The sequence below is a fragment of the Astyanax mexicanus genome, chromosome 15 (genome assembly GCF_023375975.1).
Source record: "Astyanax mexicanus isolate ESR-SI-001 chromosome 15, AstMex3_surface, whole genome shotgun sequence".
NCBI classification, from domain to species: Eukaryota; Metazoa; Chordata; class Actinopteri; order Characiformes; family Acestrorhamphidae; genus Astyanax; species Astyanax mexicanus.
This window is the reverse complement of record NC_064422.1, coordinates 6304070-6326593: the sequence shown is the minus strand read 5'-3', so window position 1 is coordinate 6326593 and position 22524 is coordinate 6304070. Positions and strand designations below refer to the sequence as shown.

The window sequence follows — 22524 nt, the reverse complement described above, 5'->3', positions numbered from 1 at the left end:
GAGGCTTTTGGAGTGGCCTAGTCAAAATTTGATTGGGATCCAAATGTGCCTGAATTAAAACATTTCTGTAAAGAAGAGTGGGACAAAATTCCTCCACAGAGATGTTAAAGACTGATTGCTAGTTATCGGTAAAGCTTGATTGCAGTTGTTGCCGCTAAGAGTGGCACAACCAGGCTATTAGATTTAAGGGAAAACACTTTTTCACACAGGGCTAGATTGGTTTGGATATTTTTTTTCTTTTAATAAATAAAATAATTATTTAAAAATTGCTTTTTTTTTACTTGGGTTATCTCAGTCTAATATTAAATAATAATTTGTTTAATCATCGGAAAAATATCAGAATGAAAAAAGCAAAACCAAAAGAAATCTATAGGGGACAAATACTTGTCAAAAGTATTTACTCACCCATACAAATCATTCAATTTAGATGTTACAATTTAAGTTTTGACTTTAAGTAAAACATCAGAGTGACTGATGATTACACAATGATGGTGCTCACAGGAACGCTCAGTAAAATACAGTATGACAGGGTCAAACACAGCATGTGCTGACCCAGGCTTTAAGCAGCCCCGTCAGGTCAAGGGAACATAATGATGTAAAATGCTGCATTGTGGAGAAACACCTGGTCAGGATCTCTGTGCCGTTAGGTTTTCTGTCATTTTTAGCGTCTGCTCATTGTTGAGCGCAGGGTCAAACCCCAGCACTCGGCCAGGCTTAGCTAATCACTGACCCGTGAGGAAGCTGGCCTCTCCTGGACTAGAGTTAGGACCAGCAGACTTAGGGCTTATTTTTACAGCTGCGTCCTCAGAGCTAGAAATATTGCTCATACAAGTGGCACTTTGAGATGAAGGGATCGAAGGAATGCGAGCGACCATTATGTCTTAGTATGACTTTTCAGTGTCCACTTGGACAGTTTTTAAAAAGAGTAGAAGCCTAAAGACTCTTAAAGCCTATGTGAGGGTCTAAGCATTCCTTTAGGAAAAGTCAGGATTAAAACAGAAGTTCTTTGAAAAATTTCCACCAATTCTGTACAAGCAAATTGAGCAAATTTATAAGGTTTTAGCTGTGAGATCCAACATGTCCAATCTATTTAGCACTGATCATATAAAAGCACTGTGTAGTTCTATAATTAAAGAAGCATTTAGGTGCTCTTATCCTGTGCAACATAGATAACTCTTGCTCTTCCTTTCCTGGGGCGTTCTCTGATGAGAGCAAGTTTTATTTTAATGTTTTTGATGCTCTTTGCGACCGCACTTGTGGACATTTTCAAAGTTTGTGAAATGTTTCGGAATGACTGACCTTCATTTTTTTTAAGTCATTTTTTTCTTTACTTAGTTGAGAAGTTCTTGCCTTGATATGGATTAGAATATTATTCAAACAGAGCTATTTACTGTATACCAACTCAACTCCATTACATCTGATGCTCTCAAACACATTAAGGGGCAAGAAATTCAAGTTCATTAACTCTTGATGAGTTCAGCACAGCTGTTAACTGAAAGCCTGAATTCCAGGTGACTCTACCTCATAAAGCTGAGTGAGAAAATCCAGCCAAGATGTGCAAAACTGTCTTCTAAGTAAGAGGCGCTACTTTGAAGAATCTAAAATATATAACATAGTCTGGTTTGTTTGGAACGTAAAAAAATAAAATAAAAATAAAATACTGAAGGAGTGTCCAAATGTTTGACTGGTACTGTACATAAGTAAAAACTATTAGTGAAACTATAATAAACTATAGAAAAAAATAAGTAGGTTGACTACATAAAACATTACAGTTCAGGTGTTTGGAACTAACTGTGGTATAATAGTGTGGACTACTTTTTACTTTTATTACTTTTACCTTATTTTAATAAACCGGTATACTGCAGGGTGAATTTGAAGCGGTATGCGTTTCTCTCATACCGCCACACCACTAGAGAGCGCTGCGGAGCGCCGTGCGGAATAGCACCGTCAAAGAAGAGAGTCAAACGCCGGTGTAGCTCCATTCCTGAAATCAGAACACCTCCTGCTGCTGTTTCTCACTGTATGAGTGTTTTTATCCCAGTAAAATACAGCAGTAACTACAGCCCTTTTAAATATATTGATACTATAGCTTGAAGGATAATCTAAATTTTTTTTTGTCTGGAGAAAGAAGGGAATTGTAGCTGATTTAAATACTGTAATGCCTCTAATGGCTTCAGTAATAACATATGGTAAATTTATATTAAACTTGTATCTAACTTGTGCAATAGAACTTCAAAGTATTTTTTAGGTTTGTTTATAGTGTTTAAGGAACTATTTCTTAAAATATTTAAATTTGTAAAGGGAGCCGTGTTAAATGTGTTAGCGTAACTATTTTTCTATTGTTTTCTATTGTTTACGTTCTTTAGCTATTTTTCTGATAATTGAGTATGATTTCTGCAAATATTCTGTAATTTTGTGAGACAAAGTAAACCCAATACTAAACAAAGCCTTAATTTTAAGCCTTAGTGTTTTATATTATATGTTTTCCTAACAGTACAGTAACTCACAAACCTATATTAAAGCCCAGTCATGCAAAAAAATATTTAAAAAATAATAATAAAATACATTGATATACCGTGAAACCGTCAGAATATTAAAAAATAACGTGATATGCATTTTTGGCCATACCCACCAGCACTACTTTATTTAGACAGTTGCTGTATCACTCATGAAGGCATTTACAATAAATTAAGGTCCTTAAGGTCCTTTTACACCACATCTAATTTTATAGAACAAAATTCATAATCAGAACCTGTTTAATTTCCGGAGGCGAGCTTCAAATCAGCAGCAAAACTCCAATATTATGGTTGCGAGCCTGAAGATGACGTCAGTGGTGTTAGGTATACAGTTTAAGTTATGCTAATTTATTTTACTGAAATAGTCGTGTGCCTTTTTTTTTTACACTTATCACCAAAACGACTTACTCCAAATATTACATGCCATTCAAAATGCACTGTAATGAAGAGGCGTGTGTATTTTAAAGCTCCTCCGAAAGTCATAATGTAGCAGGTAAGCCCATCACTCAGTGCGCTGGACTTGTTTACTGCTGTGTTAAAGTGTGCCCCGTGTGCAGTCTCTCCCATGGGAGACCGCTGGCCACATGGGCTGCCAGCGCAGTGGAAAATCACCGCCCCCCCCAAAGACACGACACCAGTTGTCGGCAGCTCTTCTCAGAATCCTCGCCTCACATATCAGCTGTCATCATCTCCCAGGCGGCAGCATGTGACGCCGGGTCCTCTTGCCTCTTTTGGACTCGAGAGCTTCCCCTTTGTGAGCTGGCGGCTTTCAGGAGATAATGGCTGTGACCATGGTGATGTAAACAGTACAGAGGCGCTCGAGGAATCCTGATTGATATGAGGAATCACCTTTGTGACATTTTTAAGGGTGCGTAAACGAGGGGTGTACCATATTGTATCATATGCAATAATAAAATGCAATTTTCATTTTGTTGCAGTAGTGTATTTTTTTTTTCCATTTTGCCAAAAGTATCGTTAATCACAAAAATACCATGAAACATTGTGATATTATTTTAGGGTCATATCGCCTTCCCCTAGTGTAAACATTTAGGTTGGAGCTCAGTAAAACGGACTGGCATCATGTTCTCCTCCACCAGTCTTACACACTGCTTTTGGATAATTTTGTCTTTACTCCTGGTGCAAAAATTCAAGCAGTCCAGCTTGGTTTGATGGCTTGTGATCATCCATCTTCCTCTTGATTATATTCCAGAGGTTTTTTGTTTTTTTTCCCAGAGATGTCCTCCTGTATCAGTTTTCTCCAGTTTCCAATAGTCTTTTAAAGGTGTAGGATCATTTAACCATCGTTTTCAATGGTAAATCCTGAAGTGAGCACTGGAAGTTAAGTTTTTAAAGATCATAGTCAGTCGTGGATGAATAACAAAATTACCTAAAAATAACATAATAGTGCAAGAAGTACTTTAAAGACAGGAATGAAAAATTTTGTCTGTAATTTTACTCAGTGATATGATAAGGACTTCTTTAAAGGGCAGTATGTTATTCAGTGCTGCTTCGACTGCTCTTACAGGTCGTTCTGGTATATGTCAGTGTGTGAGTATATCTGTATGCGGTCACATGGTCTGACAGAGTGTGCTGCCCTTTGCATGCAGTGGGATGTTTGTCCCAGTAAAGCTTGAAGCAGTTTTGCTGATGTTGCATATTTGCTGGGTCAGATATCTGCTGGGGTATTCTGAGGTGTTTTCCCTCCCATAAATGTCCCTCTCTAAATGTCGCAGTTTACTCAGTTCAGGTGCGGAACCTCTGTGTGACCATAAGGGAACACTTATGTTATGAACTCAATTGCTGAAAGGCTCTGTTAACTTTCATTTCTAAGACTATGTTTACAATACTAATTCTAAGTATTTGCAGGAACTTGGTGAAATGATACACATCATGATTCAATATATCACAATATATAATAAGATTGATACTGTAATCAAGGTGATGTATTGCAATTGTTTGAATAAAGTGGCAAACAGTACTTACGACAGTAATAAACATTGTCAAATAATTAAGTAATGTCTCAAATAATTCATAATTTAAAGTAATATAATACAGGAAATTGACAAATCCTGCACCTAACAGCTGGGGTTATGCATAGGGCTCAGCCAGGATCTACTACTCACTCAACTAACAACAATAGCAAAACCACCACAATCTGATACTGGCTCGACAAGAATCCAGAAGCACAGCCTAACACTATGTTCATGGTCCATTGCCTCAACTGCCAAGTAACAGACCTACCAAAAAATAACCTATGAACACACAGAATCCCTCCTTAATCTAAGCTCACTTCCTTTAACTATGGCAACAACACACTTACCTAAGCACAATCACACACAATAAATCACATTATAAGTTGCGTGAGCAGAACACAGCACCCACTACCATCTGATACTGGCTCGACAAGAATCCAGAAGCATAGCGAACTATGTTCATGGTCCGTGCCTCAACTGCCAAGTACTCAGACGTCTACAAAAACTCATGAGACAAATTATTACAAGAGCAGGACCACACCATTCCCCTTCATCCAAACTCTAACACAAACTTCAGTGCAAGCTCTTCTCAGGGGTCATCAGGCAGGTACCTTCCTTCGTCAGTGTTTCGCTGAATTAGGCCCAATAAGTTGAAATAAGTTAAGACATTATTAAACATGACTAAACTTTAATGCTGTAAATAATAATGAATATGAATGACATTACTTTAAACAATTGTAATTATTAATAATGTCTTCTCTAGTTAATAGTTCTATTTTAAGTACTGTTAATTAATGCACCTCTTATTATAAAGTGTTACCAATAAAATTGTACCAAAGAAACTGTCATAATAGCAAAAAACACATCATATTTCTGAATAATACAATCTAAATAATAAAAAATGTTATAATAAAAAATTTACTTTTTGTCCAAACATTGCTATGCAGTGGTCGGGGTTCAAACGAAACACTAAATAAAACACTGTCTGATACCAAACTTTACTTGTAAACCAATAATTAAAAATGAATACTAAGCTTTTAAAAATTGGTAAAACAATATAGATACAGCTTGCACATTTATAAGTGTGAAGCGTCAAGATCCAATCTGAGTTTATTCATGAAGCTTATAATGAAGTGAAGCCTTCATGAATGAAGCCTATATAAATGAAGCTTTGGTTTCAACTTTTTATGTTGTTTTATGTTAATCATCCAGCCATGCACACCAACATAGAATCCCAATTACAACTGTTATCCTGGCCTAAGACATTTAAAAAAAAAAAGGGATACAAGTGGATGTTGGTTAAATATAAAGAAAATATTCAGTATGGTATGACAGATCAACTATGTTTTGTATCCAAACATCTATGTATGCATAGCTTAACACAAATAATTAAGCTTTTAACAATACTGCTCACGCACCTTCACAAGGTGAAATTGCAGGTCCTCATTGGTGAAGCGCTGCACCTTTAAAATAGCTATCTGCCAAAGTCAGAGTGAACCTGGTTCTTAAAGGGAATGGCAAGTGACGTGTTGATTTGTTTATTGCACGTTACACCCAAAACACACTCATGATTAAGAGAATTAGTGCATGCCCTTTGCAAATTTAAAGGCATACTTTTCCTGTCATTATGATAGAAAAGATACACTGACAAATCAAACTGCACAGTGAGCAGTTGACGGCTCCCATATAGATTGTTAAATAAGGCCCTAGTGTTTCCTTAATGCAATTTTGTGTTAGAAATTAACGCAATCTCAATCAATCATCGCCTGTTCTGTACGTATACATTATTAAAAATAAAACTACTTGACTTAAAATGTGTTACAAATAACAAAAATATCAAGTCCTATTTTTTTTTTTATCAGATTAACATATTATAGCAAATTAAATAATATCTTCTTCGTTCTTACCACTCAACCAAAGTTCTCATGGGACCGGACCGAGACCGCCTACTCTAGCTGGTCTCACACCTGCACTAACTGAACAGTACAACCAAATCAGAGTCAGTTTAACCTGAACCAAATTGTGTTGGTGTGAATATGCCCTTATTGTCTGCACAAAGGAACATCACAATACTCATTGCCAATACTCATCCTACTTTTCCTGTAGTTATGATAGCGAAGACACACTGGCGTGCTCTAAATCAAGCTGCACAGTGCACAGTTGACGGCTTGCCTATAGATCTCTAAAATAGGTTAAAGTGTAAATTACGGTAAAGTGTCCATCTGAAGGACACTTCTTAAAAATCACTTGTTGCGATTTTACATACTTAGGAGACATGACCAGTTTTGTATTGTCCTCCAAGAACAAGTGGACAGTGAACTTCAAGGCAGCAGCAGTGCTGGGTAATAGCGGTTGGCAGAAGAGCAGAGGTGTGAAAGGCACACTAACTGGGAGAACCTTGAACAATGTTCACAGGCTAAAAATACTGGGGGCGCTCATCGGATGGGCAGCGCTGGTGGGAGCTTCTACTCGCAGGGGGAAACACTTGGAGTGTATTTTGCTGCTGTGACTGTGACCTTTAGGCAGGAGCACTGCAGCGGTATCGGTCGTTCATTCATCAGTCGTCTCTTCTCAGCACTTGGAGAACATTGTGTCTGCTGCTGCTGCTGCTGCAGGATATCTAGCTTTGAGAGATTAGTTTTCTGTGCCTTTGCCATTGCTTTGATTCTATGGCTATGGCTTTTCCATAGTATTCCATATAGTCAATTCTTTCCATAGACAGAAGGAACAGTTTCATTAAATGTTGTATCACTCTGCAAGACCGTTTCTTCTTGCAAGACTCTGATTAGATCCAAAGCTATCCAAGACTTTATCTTGATGCAGGGAGACTCTAGACACCTGGACAACTCTATCTTTCCCCAAACTCGGCCGACACTGCGGCACGACTCTCGAGATGTAAACTGGAAATGGCGTCTTAACTCTGCTTTTGCAAGAGGTCTGTCGCTAGCGCTCTGCCGGACGTGTTCGTGAAGCCAGATATCAGGGCTGTTTCTCAGGTCAGATACTGTAAGATCCTGGTAGCAGTATTTATCGGCGTTTTAAGAGCCCTGCACTTGACAGTGCTGCATTATTTCTTTTGGGTCGACCCAAAGCAAGGCGAAATGCGCGAGCTGCTTCCTGTGCCGGTGCGGGAGCGGAGAGAGAGGGGGCGAATCAACAGCCTACCTGCCTCCATTCCTGCTGCTCTCACATTCCCCGTTACGTACACGGTTCACACTTCTAAGAAGTTCCCCTTTTTCCACTTTAAAAAATGCAGATACGAGGCGGAAAACGCTTTCTTCTCCAACCTGAAGCTGGCCGACTTCAACATCATCGACACCTTAGGAGTGGGAGGATTTGGACGAGTTGAGCTGGTAGGACGGCCAAAGTTGGCCAACAATTCATGTCTTCAGTGTGTGCATGTCTGTCTTTGTTATGTCTTTATTTTTCATAACTCTGAACACTTCCTAATACTGTGCTGTGTGTTCTTTAAAACTCACAAACTCACGTTGCAATGCTTTATACAATTAGTACATACTGTAGCCATTCCCTACCTTTCCTAGTCTACCTTCCCTACAGTGTGTAGGCTTTCAATTTATGTTGTGTTGTGTTTGCTTGGCTGTAGTGTTATAGGCTGTAAGAGCAAGTAACTACTTCTACTACTATATACTGCAGCCACAAAAAATCTCTATTACCAGTGGTTCTCAGACTGGTGGAACCCAAAACTTCCAGGGTGCTATGCCAAATTACCTCAGTAAATGGAAAAGGAACTAATAAGGATTGGATCTACAAAGTTCTCTTCTGTTATTATCTGTTATTTTCAATGTGTTCATATTCAGTGTGTAACCCATTGTTTGAAAGCCTACACTTCAGTTCTTCACTAATATACTGTATTTTACTCATATACTGCACTTAAAATAATTAAATTTTCTCAAGAATCAAAAGTGTGCCTTATAATCCAGCGTGCCTTATGTATAAATTCTACCAATCAGGTTGTAAGAAGCAGTAAAGCCACTCCACCGAAATTATATACGAGTTATACAGGAGTTTCAGTTTAGTTCTCCAGCCCCGGAGCCAAAGTAGCATTAGCATTGACTGCCAGCCCCGGCTAGCACTGCTGGAGCAGCATTAGCATTATCCGCTAACCACGCTAAGTGCTAGCTTTTTAGCCATTCAGAGGTGAGTATTATCAGTCTGTAGCTTGTTTCTAAACCCGGCTAGTACTGCTGGAGCAGCATTGGGGAGTATATGGGACTGTAGCTTGCGTGTTTACCATGTTAAAACAAGCTACGTGGGATGAACCGCTAGCTAATATCGCCCTGGCTTACCAGAGCACTCAGGGTTCCTCAGTGTAGCGCTCTTGGGTTGCATTAGCCGCTAACTGCTGGCAGTTAGCTGCTAATGCTAATGCTCCAGCAATGCTGGAAAAATTTGTCTCACCCAAATAAATAGTTTTCAAAAGAGAAATCTGTGTAGATTAACATCCAGCGCTTGTTTAACTTTAAAAGAAAGTCTTTTTTTATTACAGTTTTGTTTACTTAGCTTAGCTTTACTTAATTTAGTTAGCTACCCTCCCCAACACCACCACCCAGTGGCGAGACCTGCTGTATTAGAAGTTCCTTATAGTGACTCTTAAAAAGCACCTTAAAATCCAGTGGGCATTATATACAAAAAAAGATGTTCATTGATAGTGTGCCTTATAATATGATGCGCCTTATAGTGCGAAAAATACAGTAACCCATTGGATGGGTTCATGGTCTAAGATGGTACATGGTCTAAAAAGTTGAAAAAGTTTGAGAACCACTGCTCTATACATAAAGCAAGTATGATATGTATTCTCTCTAGTAGTTTCTAGTGCTTGTGTCCTACATGGCATGCATAGCACAGGGCTAATGTATAGGTCAGTTCTAGGAATGCAGCAGCTCCATTCAGGGTAACTTTCCACTACTCACACTCAGCCATGTTTACAGGCCTGCTGTGTGTCTCTGTAGCATTTGATCAAAACGTTTCAAAGCGTGCTTTAACTTTGGTCCAAAAAGGCTAACAGTGTGTACGGAGTTGCAGTTATTAAAGCACTGGTCCTTACGTAACTGTCTAAAAACACTGTTTACTGGTGCGTGCATGCATAGATAGACAGATAAATTAGATAATAGACTGTACAAAATGTACATAAAAACAATGTTTTGTCCGGTTAGGAGTTTTTCAACATGCAATAATTAAATTAAACTATTATTACTATAAACAATGCAATTATAAAAACAGTGTTTCCCACATTTAAATGGACTTTCATTTTATGCAGACAGTATGACCCCAATATATATAGAGAAACCGATGTGAAACGAACTTGAATGTTCCAAAATGTAGCCAATTATACCAACAGGCTTACAATGCTAGTGATAGGTTCATAGCATTGACCATGCAAAGACATACACAAACTTCTTTTTTTTTTTTTTTTTCTTCAATTTTCTCCCCAATTTACACGGCCAATTACCCAACCCACTCATTAGGACTCCCCCTATCACTAGTAATGCCCCAACACACCAGGAGAGTGAAGACTAGCACATGCTTCCTCCGATACATGTGAAGTCAGCCACCGCTTCTTTTCGAGCTGCTGCTAATGCAGCATTGTCGAGCAGCATCACAGCACGCTTGAAAAAACCACATGCTGCACACTTTACAAAAGCATAGCTTTGCCCTGACCTGTCCTCAATACAGAATGAAGTGTGAGGAATTTTGAGAACACAAAGAATATAAAAATGAGTACCACTTTAAAATAAGACTACCTTTATAAAGGGTTTATGAATGGTTTATAAAGGAGATTAATTGTTATTAATTAGGCTGAAAATACTTTAAAACTCATTATTAAGCAGTTAATAAATAAATAACATGGATAGAAATGACAACAGAGTTAAAATAATGGTAAAGTAGTGATTCCACACTCATTTCTACTGTCAAACCTCAGATCTTTCTAGATACTGAGCTTACTTTGTGTTTTCCATCAATCAGCATTAAACCGGTCATATTATTATATATTATATTAGTATATTTGTATATTATAATGACTATTTTTACTATAAATTAAACGACTTTTTAATTGATGTGTTGTAACTGCTTATCAATGGTTTTAAGGCATTTACAACCTAATCAATTATACGTAATAATCTAGTTTATAGACCATTTATAAACCATTTATAAGGATAGTCTTATTTTAAAGTGGTACCTAAAAAGGACAACTCTGTACTATTGCGTGCCGTAAGATGCGTTTTCAGTAAGAATGAAACAACATAACACTTGAAACACTTTGAAACAAGTCTTTAAAATGAAGTGTTCAAGTGCTGTGAACAAATCACACAGTGGTAAACGTCTCAAAACGTTCCTTTGGAATGCGTTTTATCATAAAGCTAATTGAAGCTAAACAGACAAAACATTAAATATTTTGGGTTTATACTGTCTGAAACGCAATTTGCAATTAAAGCCATGTAAGAAAAACTGCCTACTTTTTTTTTTTTTTTTTTTTTTTTTTTTTGCATTTAACATTATGTCCCAACCTTCTTTCTGATTTGTGTTTGTACATACCGTTTAGAACATGGAGTGTTTTATATCACTGCAATTAGATGTGCTGGATTGTAAGCCCCCCTCCTCATGCCCATACATGTGTGAAATAGCAAGAGACGTTAAGACAGAGAGGGAGACATGGAACATGGTGCATTGCGGACCTGGAGATTAAGTTTCATGCTATGTTGTAAGGAAAAGCCCGGTAGTCTGGCCTAAAGAGGAATCCCCATGTCCCGGGCCTATTTCAGGCCCTGCAGCACCGCAGGAAAAACAAGTGGCCTTTAGCCAGGACTCTGATCATGTTCACCAGCGGTGCTCTTGGTTTGCTCGATAGTTTGGGGATTGAATGACCCCTGACATGTTAGTGCTCCCTTGGATACGCGATGTGAAGAATCTGATGCCAGAGCTGTAAATACACCATGACTCATGTTCTATAGTTAGCCCTGGCATGCGTGAAAAGTAGGAGAGTTAACGCAGACCGTGTTTACAGAATATTTGCTTAAACCCTCATTCCTTGGCTGTTTTTGGTTTTCACTCCAGGTGCAGCTCAAAAGTGAGGAGACCAAAACGTTCGCCATGAAGATTCTGAAAAAGCGCCACATCGTGGACACGAGGCAACAGGAGCACATCCGCTCTGAGAAACACATCATGCAGGAAGCTCATTCAGACTTCATAGTAAGGTAAAAACAAGTTTTTTTCTGACATCTTCTGGTTATGCCTGTCTTGAATTACCATGAATACTCAGCAGAGCTTGTAATAAACCTCTTTGAAAAAGTATGGCTACCATAGGCAATTAAAATCCTTTCATTTCCCCAAAAATCAAGGAGCAGTAAGGAGCAGTAAAGCCACTCCGCTAAAGTAGCAGAGCCTGCTGCTAACCCCGGCTAGCACTGCTGGAGCAGCATCAGCAGTAGCGACTAACCACGCTAAGTGCTAGCTCTTTCGCTGTTCAGAGGCCAGTGTATTGGACTGTAGCCTGCACGTTTACAGTGCTAAAACAAGCTACATGTGACGAAATGATAGCTAATATTGCCCTGGCTTACTGGAACACTCAGGATTTCTCAGTGTAGTGCTGTTGGGTGGCAAAGGCCCCTAGTGGTTAGTGGCTAATGCTAATGCTCCAGCCTTAGTGCTGGAGAAATTTGGGAATCTAAGCTTACTGTAAATTAATGGAAGCCGTTTACTCACCCAAATATAGGGATTTTAGGAGAGAAATCTGTGTAGATTAACATCCAGTGTTCGTTTACCTTTGAAAGATTTTTAAAAAAAGAATTACAGTTTTGTTTTCTTAGCTTAGCTTTACTTAATTTAGTTAACCTTTCGCCACCAGCCAGCACCCAGCAGTGAAACCTTCTGAATTAGAAGGAAAAAAACAAAACAATGACACCCATGTCCCTTACTAGTGTTGCATAAAATGCACCTTATAATCCAGTTCACATTATCTGACCCTAGGAGACTCTAACATCAACTTGCATATGTATGCACAACATATTTATTTACTCCTAAACTGTTTAGAATTCAGTATACAATCCTACTAAAACAGATACTATTACTGGACATTTAAGGTGCTGTATATGAATTTGGACAAGGAACGTTGATATTTGAATCAGCAGCAACACAAACACCAAACAAAAAACAAACAAAAAAAAAAACAGCAGTGTTCCTTTAAATGCTCTGCCTCCAAAACTATTCATGTTGAGGGTTAGCTAACAATTGCATCCTCATTCCTTTTCATGCCTTTTAAAGTTCTGAGGTTTCTTCACTGTCCAAACAACCCACCACTTTATAAAAGTGCCTTAGCCTGCGGCTGCAGGTGGTCCAGTTGAATGAGGTTCTAAATCTCTGCTTTAAATCTGGGATCATGCAGTTTGACATCAGAGTCTGAGAGAGCATAATTTGCCATGCACTCTCTGGGCGGGTAGATGACGCTCCCCTCCCTCATCACTCCTAATGTAATGTTGCTCAGTCGCTGCTTTTTCCTCCAAATGCTACTCAGTGATGCTGTATTGGCAGCAATTCAAACAGAGGCGGAGTCTGACTTCACATCTCTTGAAGGAGGCACGTGCTGGTCTTCACCCTCCTAGTGTTGGAAGCATTGCTAGTGTGACGTGTCTGTTCCATTGCCTTGGTTGAGTGATAGTGGGTGGGGCTACAGACCTCATTAGGAGACTATTTACAAGATTTAATGACATTTGATGACAGGACGATATTTAATGATAAGCAATGATAAGGTAAGTTCCACTGAATGGCTTGGGTAAATGGGTTTTGGACTTTCTTATTAGCAATGTTGATCATATTAGCAAAATTGATCTCTCAAATAAAATAAAAAAAACTATCGATATTCACACTTTTTGTTTGTTTTTCAGATTGTATAGGACGTTCAAAGACAGCAAGTATCTGTACATGCTAATGGAAGCTTGCCTGGGAGGAGAGCTGTGGACCATTCTTAGAGACAGGTAATAATGTTGCTGCTATCTTAAACAGAAATTCTATTTTAAATTAATTATTAAGAAAGATTATAATATGTTTTAATCTTTGCCTGCAGAGGATCTTTTGAAGACTCCACAACACGGTTCTACACCGCCTGTGTGGTCGAAGCCTTCGCTTACCTGCATTCCAAAGGGATCATCTATCGGGATCTCAAGCCAGAAAACCTCATTTTGGATCATAGAGGCTATGCCAAGCTGGTGAGATCCCATTACATCATTTACCAACATGTATATTTATATTTCATAGTGATTAATGATCAATAAAGCTCATATCTTGATATGCTTAAGATGAATTATACTCTCAATATACTAGGTGTGTAACAATGCTCCCTGCTCATGGTTTTATTCAATTCAGTTTAATTAAATCCACAATTTAGGATATAGTATTTGATTTTCTCCCAATATTTGGAAAAAAAAAAAAAATTAGTTCAGCGCTTTCTTCGTTCAGAGTTGAGTATTATTGGCCTGTAGCCTGCTAACCCCAGCGAGCATTGCTAAAGCAGTATTAGCATTAGCCGCTAACTGCACTAAGTGCTAGCTCTTTCTCTGTTCAGAGGTGAGTATTATCAGCCTGTAATCTGCATGTTTAATGTGTTAAAACAAGCTATGTGGTACAAGCCACTAGCTGATAGCACCCTGGATTACCACAACACAGAGAGTTTCTCAGTGTATTGCTGTTGGGCAGCATTAGCTTATGCTGCTGCAACAAGCCATATTTGAAATATCCATAAATCTAAACTTACTGTGAATAAACGGCAGTGCTTTACTGACCCAAATAAACAGTTTTAAGGGGAAAACGGTGTAGATTAACATCCAGTGCTTGTTTGACTTTAAAATACTTTTTTATTATTATTAAGAATTACAGTTTTGATTACTTAACTTAGCCTAAATGTACAAGTCTCGCCATCCAGCAGTGAGACCTGCTGAATTACAAGGAAAACACGGCAACACCCCTGTTTCTTACTAGTGTTGCATAATGCGTCTTATAATCTGTTGCACTTTATGTTAAAAGTAGACGTTAATAGTGCGCTTTATAATCCAGTGCGAAAAATATGGCAATAGTTTAATAAACATACTTAAATGATATTTTCATGTATATTTACTCAAGTACACTCCTGATCAAAATCTTAATACCAGTTAGAAAATTGCAAGAATTTGCATTTTGCATTTGTATTTCCATTGGATTTTAAAAAAGCTTCACAATAAAAAGAGGAAATCCAAGCAAGAGACAAAATATTTTGAGTAGCCAATTTTTTTAAAACTACATTTTAACTGAAATAATCTCTTTATCAGCTAATCAAAAGTTTAAAATTCCTTCAAAGTGTCAGAAAAAGGACTCAGTAATGAGTAGCTCCAGCATTCCTGTTCAGACCAACATTTTGGCATGCTTGTTCCCAAAAGGCTAGTGGGAATGTTGCTCCAAATGTTGAAGAAACTGATGAAACTGATGTCCAGATAGACAGCTAACTCTGGCTGCTAATTGGCTTAATAGAAAAGGGCTGACATTAGAAAGTGCTTATGTGATTGGCTTCAGTCTAAGGAAAATGAAAGCAATTAAAGAAATAATGTTCCAGAAATGTTTGGAATACATGTGGCATAATAGTGGTTTGCATCACATCGTTATTGGAACTTTTCACATAACTAACCAGTTAGATGAACACTAACATTATCGAAATGTTAAAAGAAACATTCCCAAATCTTTTAAACAAACAGTGACATTTAAGAACATTTAGAGAAATTGACAGAGTGAAAATCAACTGTAACGTTAAGAAAAAAAAAATTCTACTGACCAAAAATTGTTAGCTGGGAAGTCTGATCTCATAGGTTGTTTTTTTTTTTGCAGGTGGATTTTGGTTTCGCCAAAAAAATTGGATTTGGGAAGAAGACGTGGACTTTCTGTGGAACGCCGGAGTATGTAGCCCCAGAGATTATCCTCAACAAAGGCCATGACATCTCAGCAGATTACTGGTCGTTAGGTATCCTCATGTATGAACTTCTGACTGGCAGGTAATAACAGCTTGTTTATGTTAACATTTTAAATATCAACGATTATTAATATTAAAAACACACAATTAATTAAATTTTTGCTTCTCTTTTAGCCCACCATTCTCAGGACCTGATCCAATGAAGACATACAATATCATTTTGAGAGGTATTGATATGATAGAATTTCCAAAGAAGATCACCAAAAATGCTGCCAATCTAATAAAGAAACTATGCAGGTTAGTTGTGTGTGTTCACAGTGTGGATTTTGCTGTGCTTGTTGTATTTTGTAGCCTAGATATTTTGAATATCTTGATATTTTGTCTTCAGATCTGGGCCTTTAATTCAGGTTCAAGTAATCTTTTTGTTGGCTAATTAATTAAGTACAGAAACTGGAAACTGGATTCATGGTCCAGATTTGACTAATTTTGGTGGTGCTGTTAGTCACACAGTGGATGCAATAGCTGTATAATGCTAAATTCTGTGTCTTATATATGTTTTATACAGGGACAATCCATCTGAGAGACTGGGAAACTTGAAAAATGGGGTAAAAGACATCCAAAAGCACAAGTAAGCAGCGTGAATTGTATTGCATGTACATTATACATAGAATATATTCTAATGTTTGTTTATTGCAATTATATTTAATCCCTGATTTCTTCTCTCTGTACCACAGATGGTTTGAAGGCTTTAACTGGGAAGGTCTGCGCAAAGGAACACTCACCCCTCCGATTATCCCTGATGTGAGTTTTGTTTACTGTTAGTTTAAGTTAAAGCTGACAGTTTTTTTTTTTGTGTTGAGCTTTTAGCTTATGTTGTAGCTTTAAATGTCACATGAAGAAACCAAAAATAAAGCATGCACTGAAGAGAAAATTGGATGAAACCAAAAAAAAAAGAAACATTAGGCTTAAGTAGTGCAGTTTTAGTCATAAATGTACCCCAGCAGTGCTGCTCGAAAGACATTCCCCCCCTTAATCCCTGCTTTACTTATTCAGATGTTTCCTTATGTAGTAACTTAAAAGTGTTAAACAAAGCAAAATACTATGTGAAGCATTTAGGTGCTCTTGGTCTTTCTTTCCTGAGGTGGTCCTGATTAGTGCCAGTTTCATCATAACATTTTGGACGGTTGTTGTAAATGCACTTAAGGATCCTTTTAAAGTTCTTAAAATCTTTCGGATTGACTGACCTTCATTTATTATTTAAGCAATTGTCTTCTTTAATTAGTTAGGTAGTTCTTGCCAATATACGGATTTTAGAACATTATTCAAATTGAGCTATTCACTGTATACCTAACTCTCCCACATCATAGAAAAATGTGTTATCATAACATATTGTCACACAGTGTTTGCATGAAATTTAAATGTTTAAATTTTGTGTTGAGCAGTTTTATACAGCATCAAAACTCATTTACACCAGTCTGTTTGAGATGATATATCCTTTAAACATGGTTTGAGGTGTATTGCATTGCTTGTTTTGCATATACAGTTGCAAGAAAAAGTATGTAAACCCTTTGGGATTTCTGGATACTTGGATTTCTGCATAAATTGGTCATTAAATGTGTTCTGATCTTCATCTAAGTCACAGTAATAGAAAAACAATCTAAAATGTCCATATTTTTCCACCCTGCATTATCTGGGAGGAGTCTGGGTTTGGTGGTTGCCAGGAGAACTTAAGTTATTGTCTCACTGCATAAATGTGTGTCTGGGAAAAAACGATCAAAAAATCCTGTATACATTAGTGCTACTAATGATTATTTTGGCAGTCGACTAATCTGGTGATAATTTTTTTGATTAGTCGATTAGTAAACGATTATTTCTGCCATGACCTCCACCTGTGTGATAGAATGATAAAACGATAAAAACAGCTGAACATGAGATTCAAAAGGCATACATATGTATAGATGTTGTTAAAAAGTTGAGTATTTTAAAAGTACTGATGTTTAAAGAGTAAAAATGTAAACTGTTTTGTTTGGGCACTGTTGGAGTGAGCCATTTACCCATCTCCCATTGCACTTCTGTGCCCATCACTTTGTTTAATGTGGTACCGTTACAAATTAACGATTAGTCGACAATTAAATTTGTAGTCGACAAATTTAAATAATCGTCACAATAATAGACAAACATAGTCTATATGTCCATATTTTTCCACCCTGCGCTGTGAATATTAACATGTTGTGTTCAATAAAACCATGCAAACATGCAAGCAATTTTTGTGTGGCATTAGTTTAAGCAGACTGTGTTTGTTGACACTATTATTGTGACTTAGATCAGAAGATCAGAACACATTTAATGACCAATTTATGCAGAAATGCAAGTATCCAGAAAAAAAAGCCAACCTCAGAAATGAAACATACAGTACCTCTGATTATCTAATCAGACACATTTCGGGAAGAATTAATTTGTATCTAAATCTATTTCTTTGCTTCTTTTCTCAATCTTCCCCCAGGTGTCATCTCCCACCGACACCAGTAATTTCGACAGTTTCCCCGAGGACAGCGAGGACCCGCCCCCTGATGATAACTCTGGCTGGGACACTGATTTCTAAACCGGGCCGTGTGAAGTGCCGCGATCAGCCCGTAACGATTGTGGGTCAGGACCTTCTGGACGTTCTTGTGTTTGAGTGACTGCTGCTCGAGGAGGCGGAGTTTAACAAAAAAACAATAAAAAAAAAAAGGAACAGTTCAGCTCTGGGTCACCATGATGCCTTCCCCAACGCTGCTCATCCTCCTGCAGCGACATTGGGATGTCCCAGCTTCCTGTCTGCAGCGCTCCACGTGTACCATAACCCGATAATCCAAACCCCCGTTCTCTCCTCTGTGCAGAGCCTCGGGTCTTCTCATACAGGCCTGGAGACGGACTGCCGTCGCTTCATCTTCCATTACGACATATTGTTTATACAGTATTTACTGATAGTGCACTTACTCTACCGTTTCATTTGCCTTTTACTGATTGCATGAGCAGTGCTGTCAGCTGGTTTGGGAAGAGTGCATTTAACACTCTTTAAGTGAAGATTGAAGAAAGCTTGTTTTTCTTATTCTGATGATGTTCTAATTTGATTATTTGAATTCTAGTTATTTTGCAACTTTAAAAATATACACTATATTGCCACAAGTATTCGCTCACCCATCCAAATAATTGAATTCAGGTGTTCCAATCACTTGAATGGCCACATGAGTATAAAACCAAGCACCTGGGCATGAAGAAGTGAAGGAATGGGTCGCTCTCAGGAGCTCGCTAAAGATTCCATAGCCAACTGTCAGTGATATTGATGGAATCAAAATAAAATCAAAATGGAAGTGACTTGGAATGACAGAAACTCATTCATTAAATGGTAAAACACATAAAATGAACAGAGCGTGATCATGTGATCTTCAGATTAGCTCAAGAACAGTAGAGCGTAGAGAGCTTCATGGAATGGGTTTCCATGGTTGAGAAGCTCCATTCAAGCCTTACATTTCCTCAACTCAATAGATGTCGGATGCAGTGGTGTAAAGCATGCCACCTCTGGACTCTAGAACTGGACTCTAGAATTGTGAAGTTATGTTCTCTGGAGCAATGAGTCATGCTTGTCTATCTAGCAATCCAATGGATGAGTCTGGGTTTGGTGGTTGCCAGGAGAACTTATTTTCTGACTGCATTAATGTGTGTCTGGAAAACGATCAAAAATTCCCATAAACACTAGAGCTGCAACTAATGATTATTTTGGCAGTCGACTAATTTGGTGATAATTTTTTCGATTAGTCAACGATTAATTCTGCCATGTCCTCCACCTCTATAAAAGAATGATAAAATGATAGAAACAGCTGAACATGAGATTTAAAAGGCACACATATGAAAGTGGAGTATTTTAAAAGTACTGATATTTAAAGGGTAAAAATGTAATCTGCTGTGTTTGGGCACTATTGGAGTGAGCCATTTACCCATCTCCCCGTGCCCTTCTGTGCCCATCACTTTGTGTAATGCGGTACTGTTACAAATTAACAATCAGTCGACAATTAAATTTGTAGTCGACAAATATAAATTAAAAAAATCGACATTGTCGATTATATCGACTAATGTTGCGGCCCTAATAAACACACTCCTAAACCTTGTGGAAAGCCTTAACAGAAGACCTGAAGCTGTTGTAGCTGTAAAGCTGTTCGTCAATTCGCTCAAGTTCTTTTTTAAGCCAGATGGGTGATACTTTTGGCGATATAGTGTAAATTAAGATTTGCCCAATGTTATAAATGTACAAACTCTAGTTTATTTACCACTTTTATTATTTATGATATTTACAATATTTATCCAAATGTTTATGGACAACCCTTATAAACCCTATAAAATATAACCCTATAGAATTCAGCTTTCCACTTTAAGATTAACCCATTGCAGAAGTATTGCCAATAGAATAGGACTCTCTGGAGCTGATAAACCAATTGGCACCAGGTCTGGCACCAATGCCAAGTGTGGGTTAGAGGGGTAGAGTATGAAGCTCCCAGCAATGAACTGTGGAGCATTTCCCTGAAAGGATGGTGCTCCATCCAATACTGGTAATTGGTATGAGCCAGGGAACCTTTTATTATGTGTGGGTTAAGAGTATGAGAGGGTTAAAGCTTCCCAGTAGTATTGAGCTATGGAGCTGTGGAGCCACTGTGGGATTATGGATGGTGCTCTCCATCCAGTAGTTTTGGAGAGATTGAGGTCTCATAGTGAACGACTCACTTCATCAGTGACCTCACTAACGTTTTTGAAGTCCTTGTAGCTAACTGCAAACAAATCCTCACAGCAATGCTCCATTATCTTTAGTAGAAAGCCTTCAAGCCTGGACAGTAGAGTCAGTTACATATACAAAAGTAATATAAACTCGTTTTCAACTCCCTTAATTTCAGAAATAAACAATGAACAAGCTTCTGTCCATATAGTGTATACAGTATATGGTTATTTTATACTTTTGAACTAATAAAATGCCCCCCCCTGCTACATGTGAATATACTACTATGACAGTTTTTTTGGGCCACTGTTAAAAGACTTAATTCGTACACTTAGGGAATACAGTGATAATATTTTGAGCATAAAGTCGTAATATTTTAAGACTAATACATTTGAGAATAAAGTCATAACATTTGAGAAAAAGAGACAGAGAATAAAGAATAAATTTGAAATATTTTGAGAAAGAAGTCATAACGTTTTGAGAATAAAGTCGTAACATTTTGAGAATAAATTCATAATATTTCAAGAATAATATTGTGATATTTTGAGAATTAAGTCATATTTTTTTAAGAATAAAGTCGTAACTAATTTGAGAATTAAATCAGAATATTTTGAGAATAATAGTGATTTTTTTTAATAAACTTGTAATTAATTTAAAATAAATTTGTAATATTTCAGGAATAAAGTCATAATTAATTTAAGAATAAAGTCATAATATTTCAAGAATAATAGTGATATTTTAAGAATAAACTTGTAACTAATCTAAGAATAAATAAAGATTTTTTTAAGATAATTAATTCAGAATATTTCCAGAATAAATTTGGAATATTTCGTGAAAAGTCATAAAATTATGATAACAGTTATTGGTTTATTGATATAAAACACTGTTGCAAAGTCTTTGACTATAACAATGCAACTTTCCTTTCCTTTTTCTTTAAACAAAAATGTTAAAATTTTATTTCCGAAATATTATTACGTTATTCTCGTAATGCCATATTGTATGACTTTATTTCTCCACAATTTTTTTTATGACTTTATTCTCAATGTAAATATTTTGTGCAGTAGCCCTAAAACACTGTCATATTATTTGTATGCATATGTTCCAATTTATTTGATTCATTTTGCAGAGACTTAAGATCCTTAATATTTGAGAACACTCGTTACTGTACTTACTTTTTTTTTTTTTTACTGTTTTATCTCTTTCAACCACATTAAGTTATCTATGTATCAATTCATCCACAAACAGGCAACAGTCAGTGCCTACAAGTTCCACACCACCAGGGGGCAGGACTGTGACACACTAGCGACCTACTGTAGTATGCCTGTACCAGTGTGAAGACAGCAAGCAGTCAGCACACACACACACACACTTAAAAATCAGCCAAGAACATAGTCATGTACATGCTAACGTGCTGCTATATGATCCACCCACCCGTTCATGAATGTCAGCCATGTATTTTCAGGTCTTTGACCTTTCATCCTCTAACATAACACACACACACACACACACACACACACACACAGGCCTACAGTCTACACATAGTCTACACCACCACTAGAAGACTGCCTCCTGAAGGCTAACGCTAGCTTGAACAGAAACTACTGTCCTGGACAACAAATAATGGATTTTTATTTATTGTAGGACCAGAGGTAAATATTTATGTACATATTCAGTGCTAATATTTTGTGATACTCGTAGGAAAGAGAGAAATCTTTATTGTCTGAATAAAACCCAGCTCTATTATTTAATGGTTTGTTTCGAATGTGTTTTATCTGTATGGTATTTTGTAGAATTTGTTAATTTGTAACCCCTTTATTCCTTTATCCCCTTTTTCTCCTTCTTCTTCTTCTTCTTCTTCACCATAAATCCATGTTGGAGACTGTGTGTTTGTACCAGTTTTTGGCATTATTGGAAGTGCCTTAACTCAGTGGCATTCACCATAGACCCCACATTTGTTTTGATGCTGCATGACTAAATCAAACACCTCAACAAAAAACAATGTAATCCTTACTCGTTTGTGGCTTTTTTTAAGGTTCAGCGATTTATATGCCTTTTTCTTACAATAAAAGCATCATTGGAAGCAATGTTCTCGTCTGGTTTTCTTTTTTTCTTATTTGCCTATCATGCTGACCTTCTCTATGCCAGGAATTCTCAAACTGTGGTGTACTGTGTGCCAATGTTGGCATGCACATCATCACCATCACCAAGGTGGTACACCAGGTGACCTTAGAACATTTCCTGTGCCAACATAATACAGGGAGATTCTAATATATATAGGGATAATTCTCTAATACAGGACAAAATCCTGCAACTAACATCTTGGATTATAACCTACAGTAC

General features: G+C 37.4%; 1 protein-coding gene across 2 annotated transcripts in view; it reads left to right on the top strand.

Annotated features, from left to right (window-relative positions):
* The window catches only part of prkg1b (protein kinase cGMP-dependent 1b), a 286216-nt gene extending 263948 nt beyond the window's left edge, over positions 1 to 22268 (top strand). For both annotated transcript variants that reach the window (XM_049464766.1, XM_022669352.2), the window contains 9 exons: positions 7746 to 7842; positions 11564 to 11703; positions 13390 to 13479; positions 13569 to 13710; positions 15356 to 15519; positions 15612 to 15734; positions 16003 to 16065; positions 16172 to 16238; positions 17941 to 22268. In XM_049464766.1, the coding sequence (XP_049320723.1) occupies positions 7746 to 7842; positions 11564 to 11703; positions 13390 to 13479; positions 13569 to 13710; positions 15356 to 15519; positions 15612 to 15734; positions 16003 to 16065; positions 16172 to 16238; positions 17941 to 18039 (985 nt within the window). In that variant the 3' untranslated portion in view covers positions 18040 to 22268. The remainder of the gene's footprint in view (positions 1 to 7745; positions 7843 to 11563; positions 11704 to 13389; positions 13480 to 13568; positions 13711 to 15355; positions 15520 to 15611; positions 15735 to 16002; positions 16066 to 16171; positions 16239 to 17940) is intronic.
* The last annotated feature ends 256 nt before the right edge of the window (positions 22269 to 22524 follow it).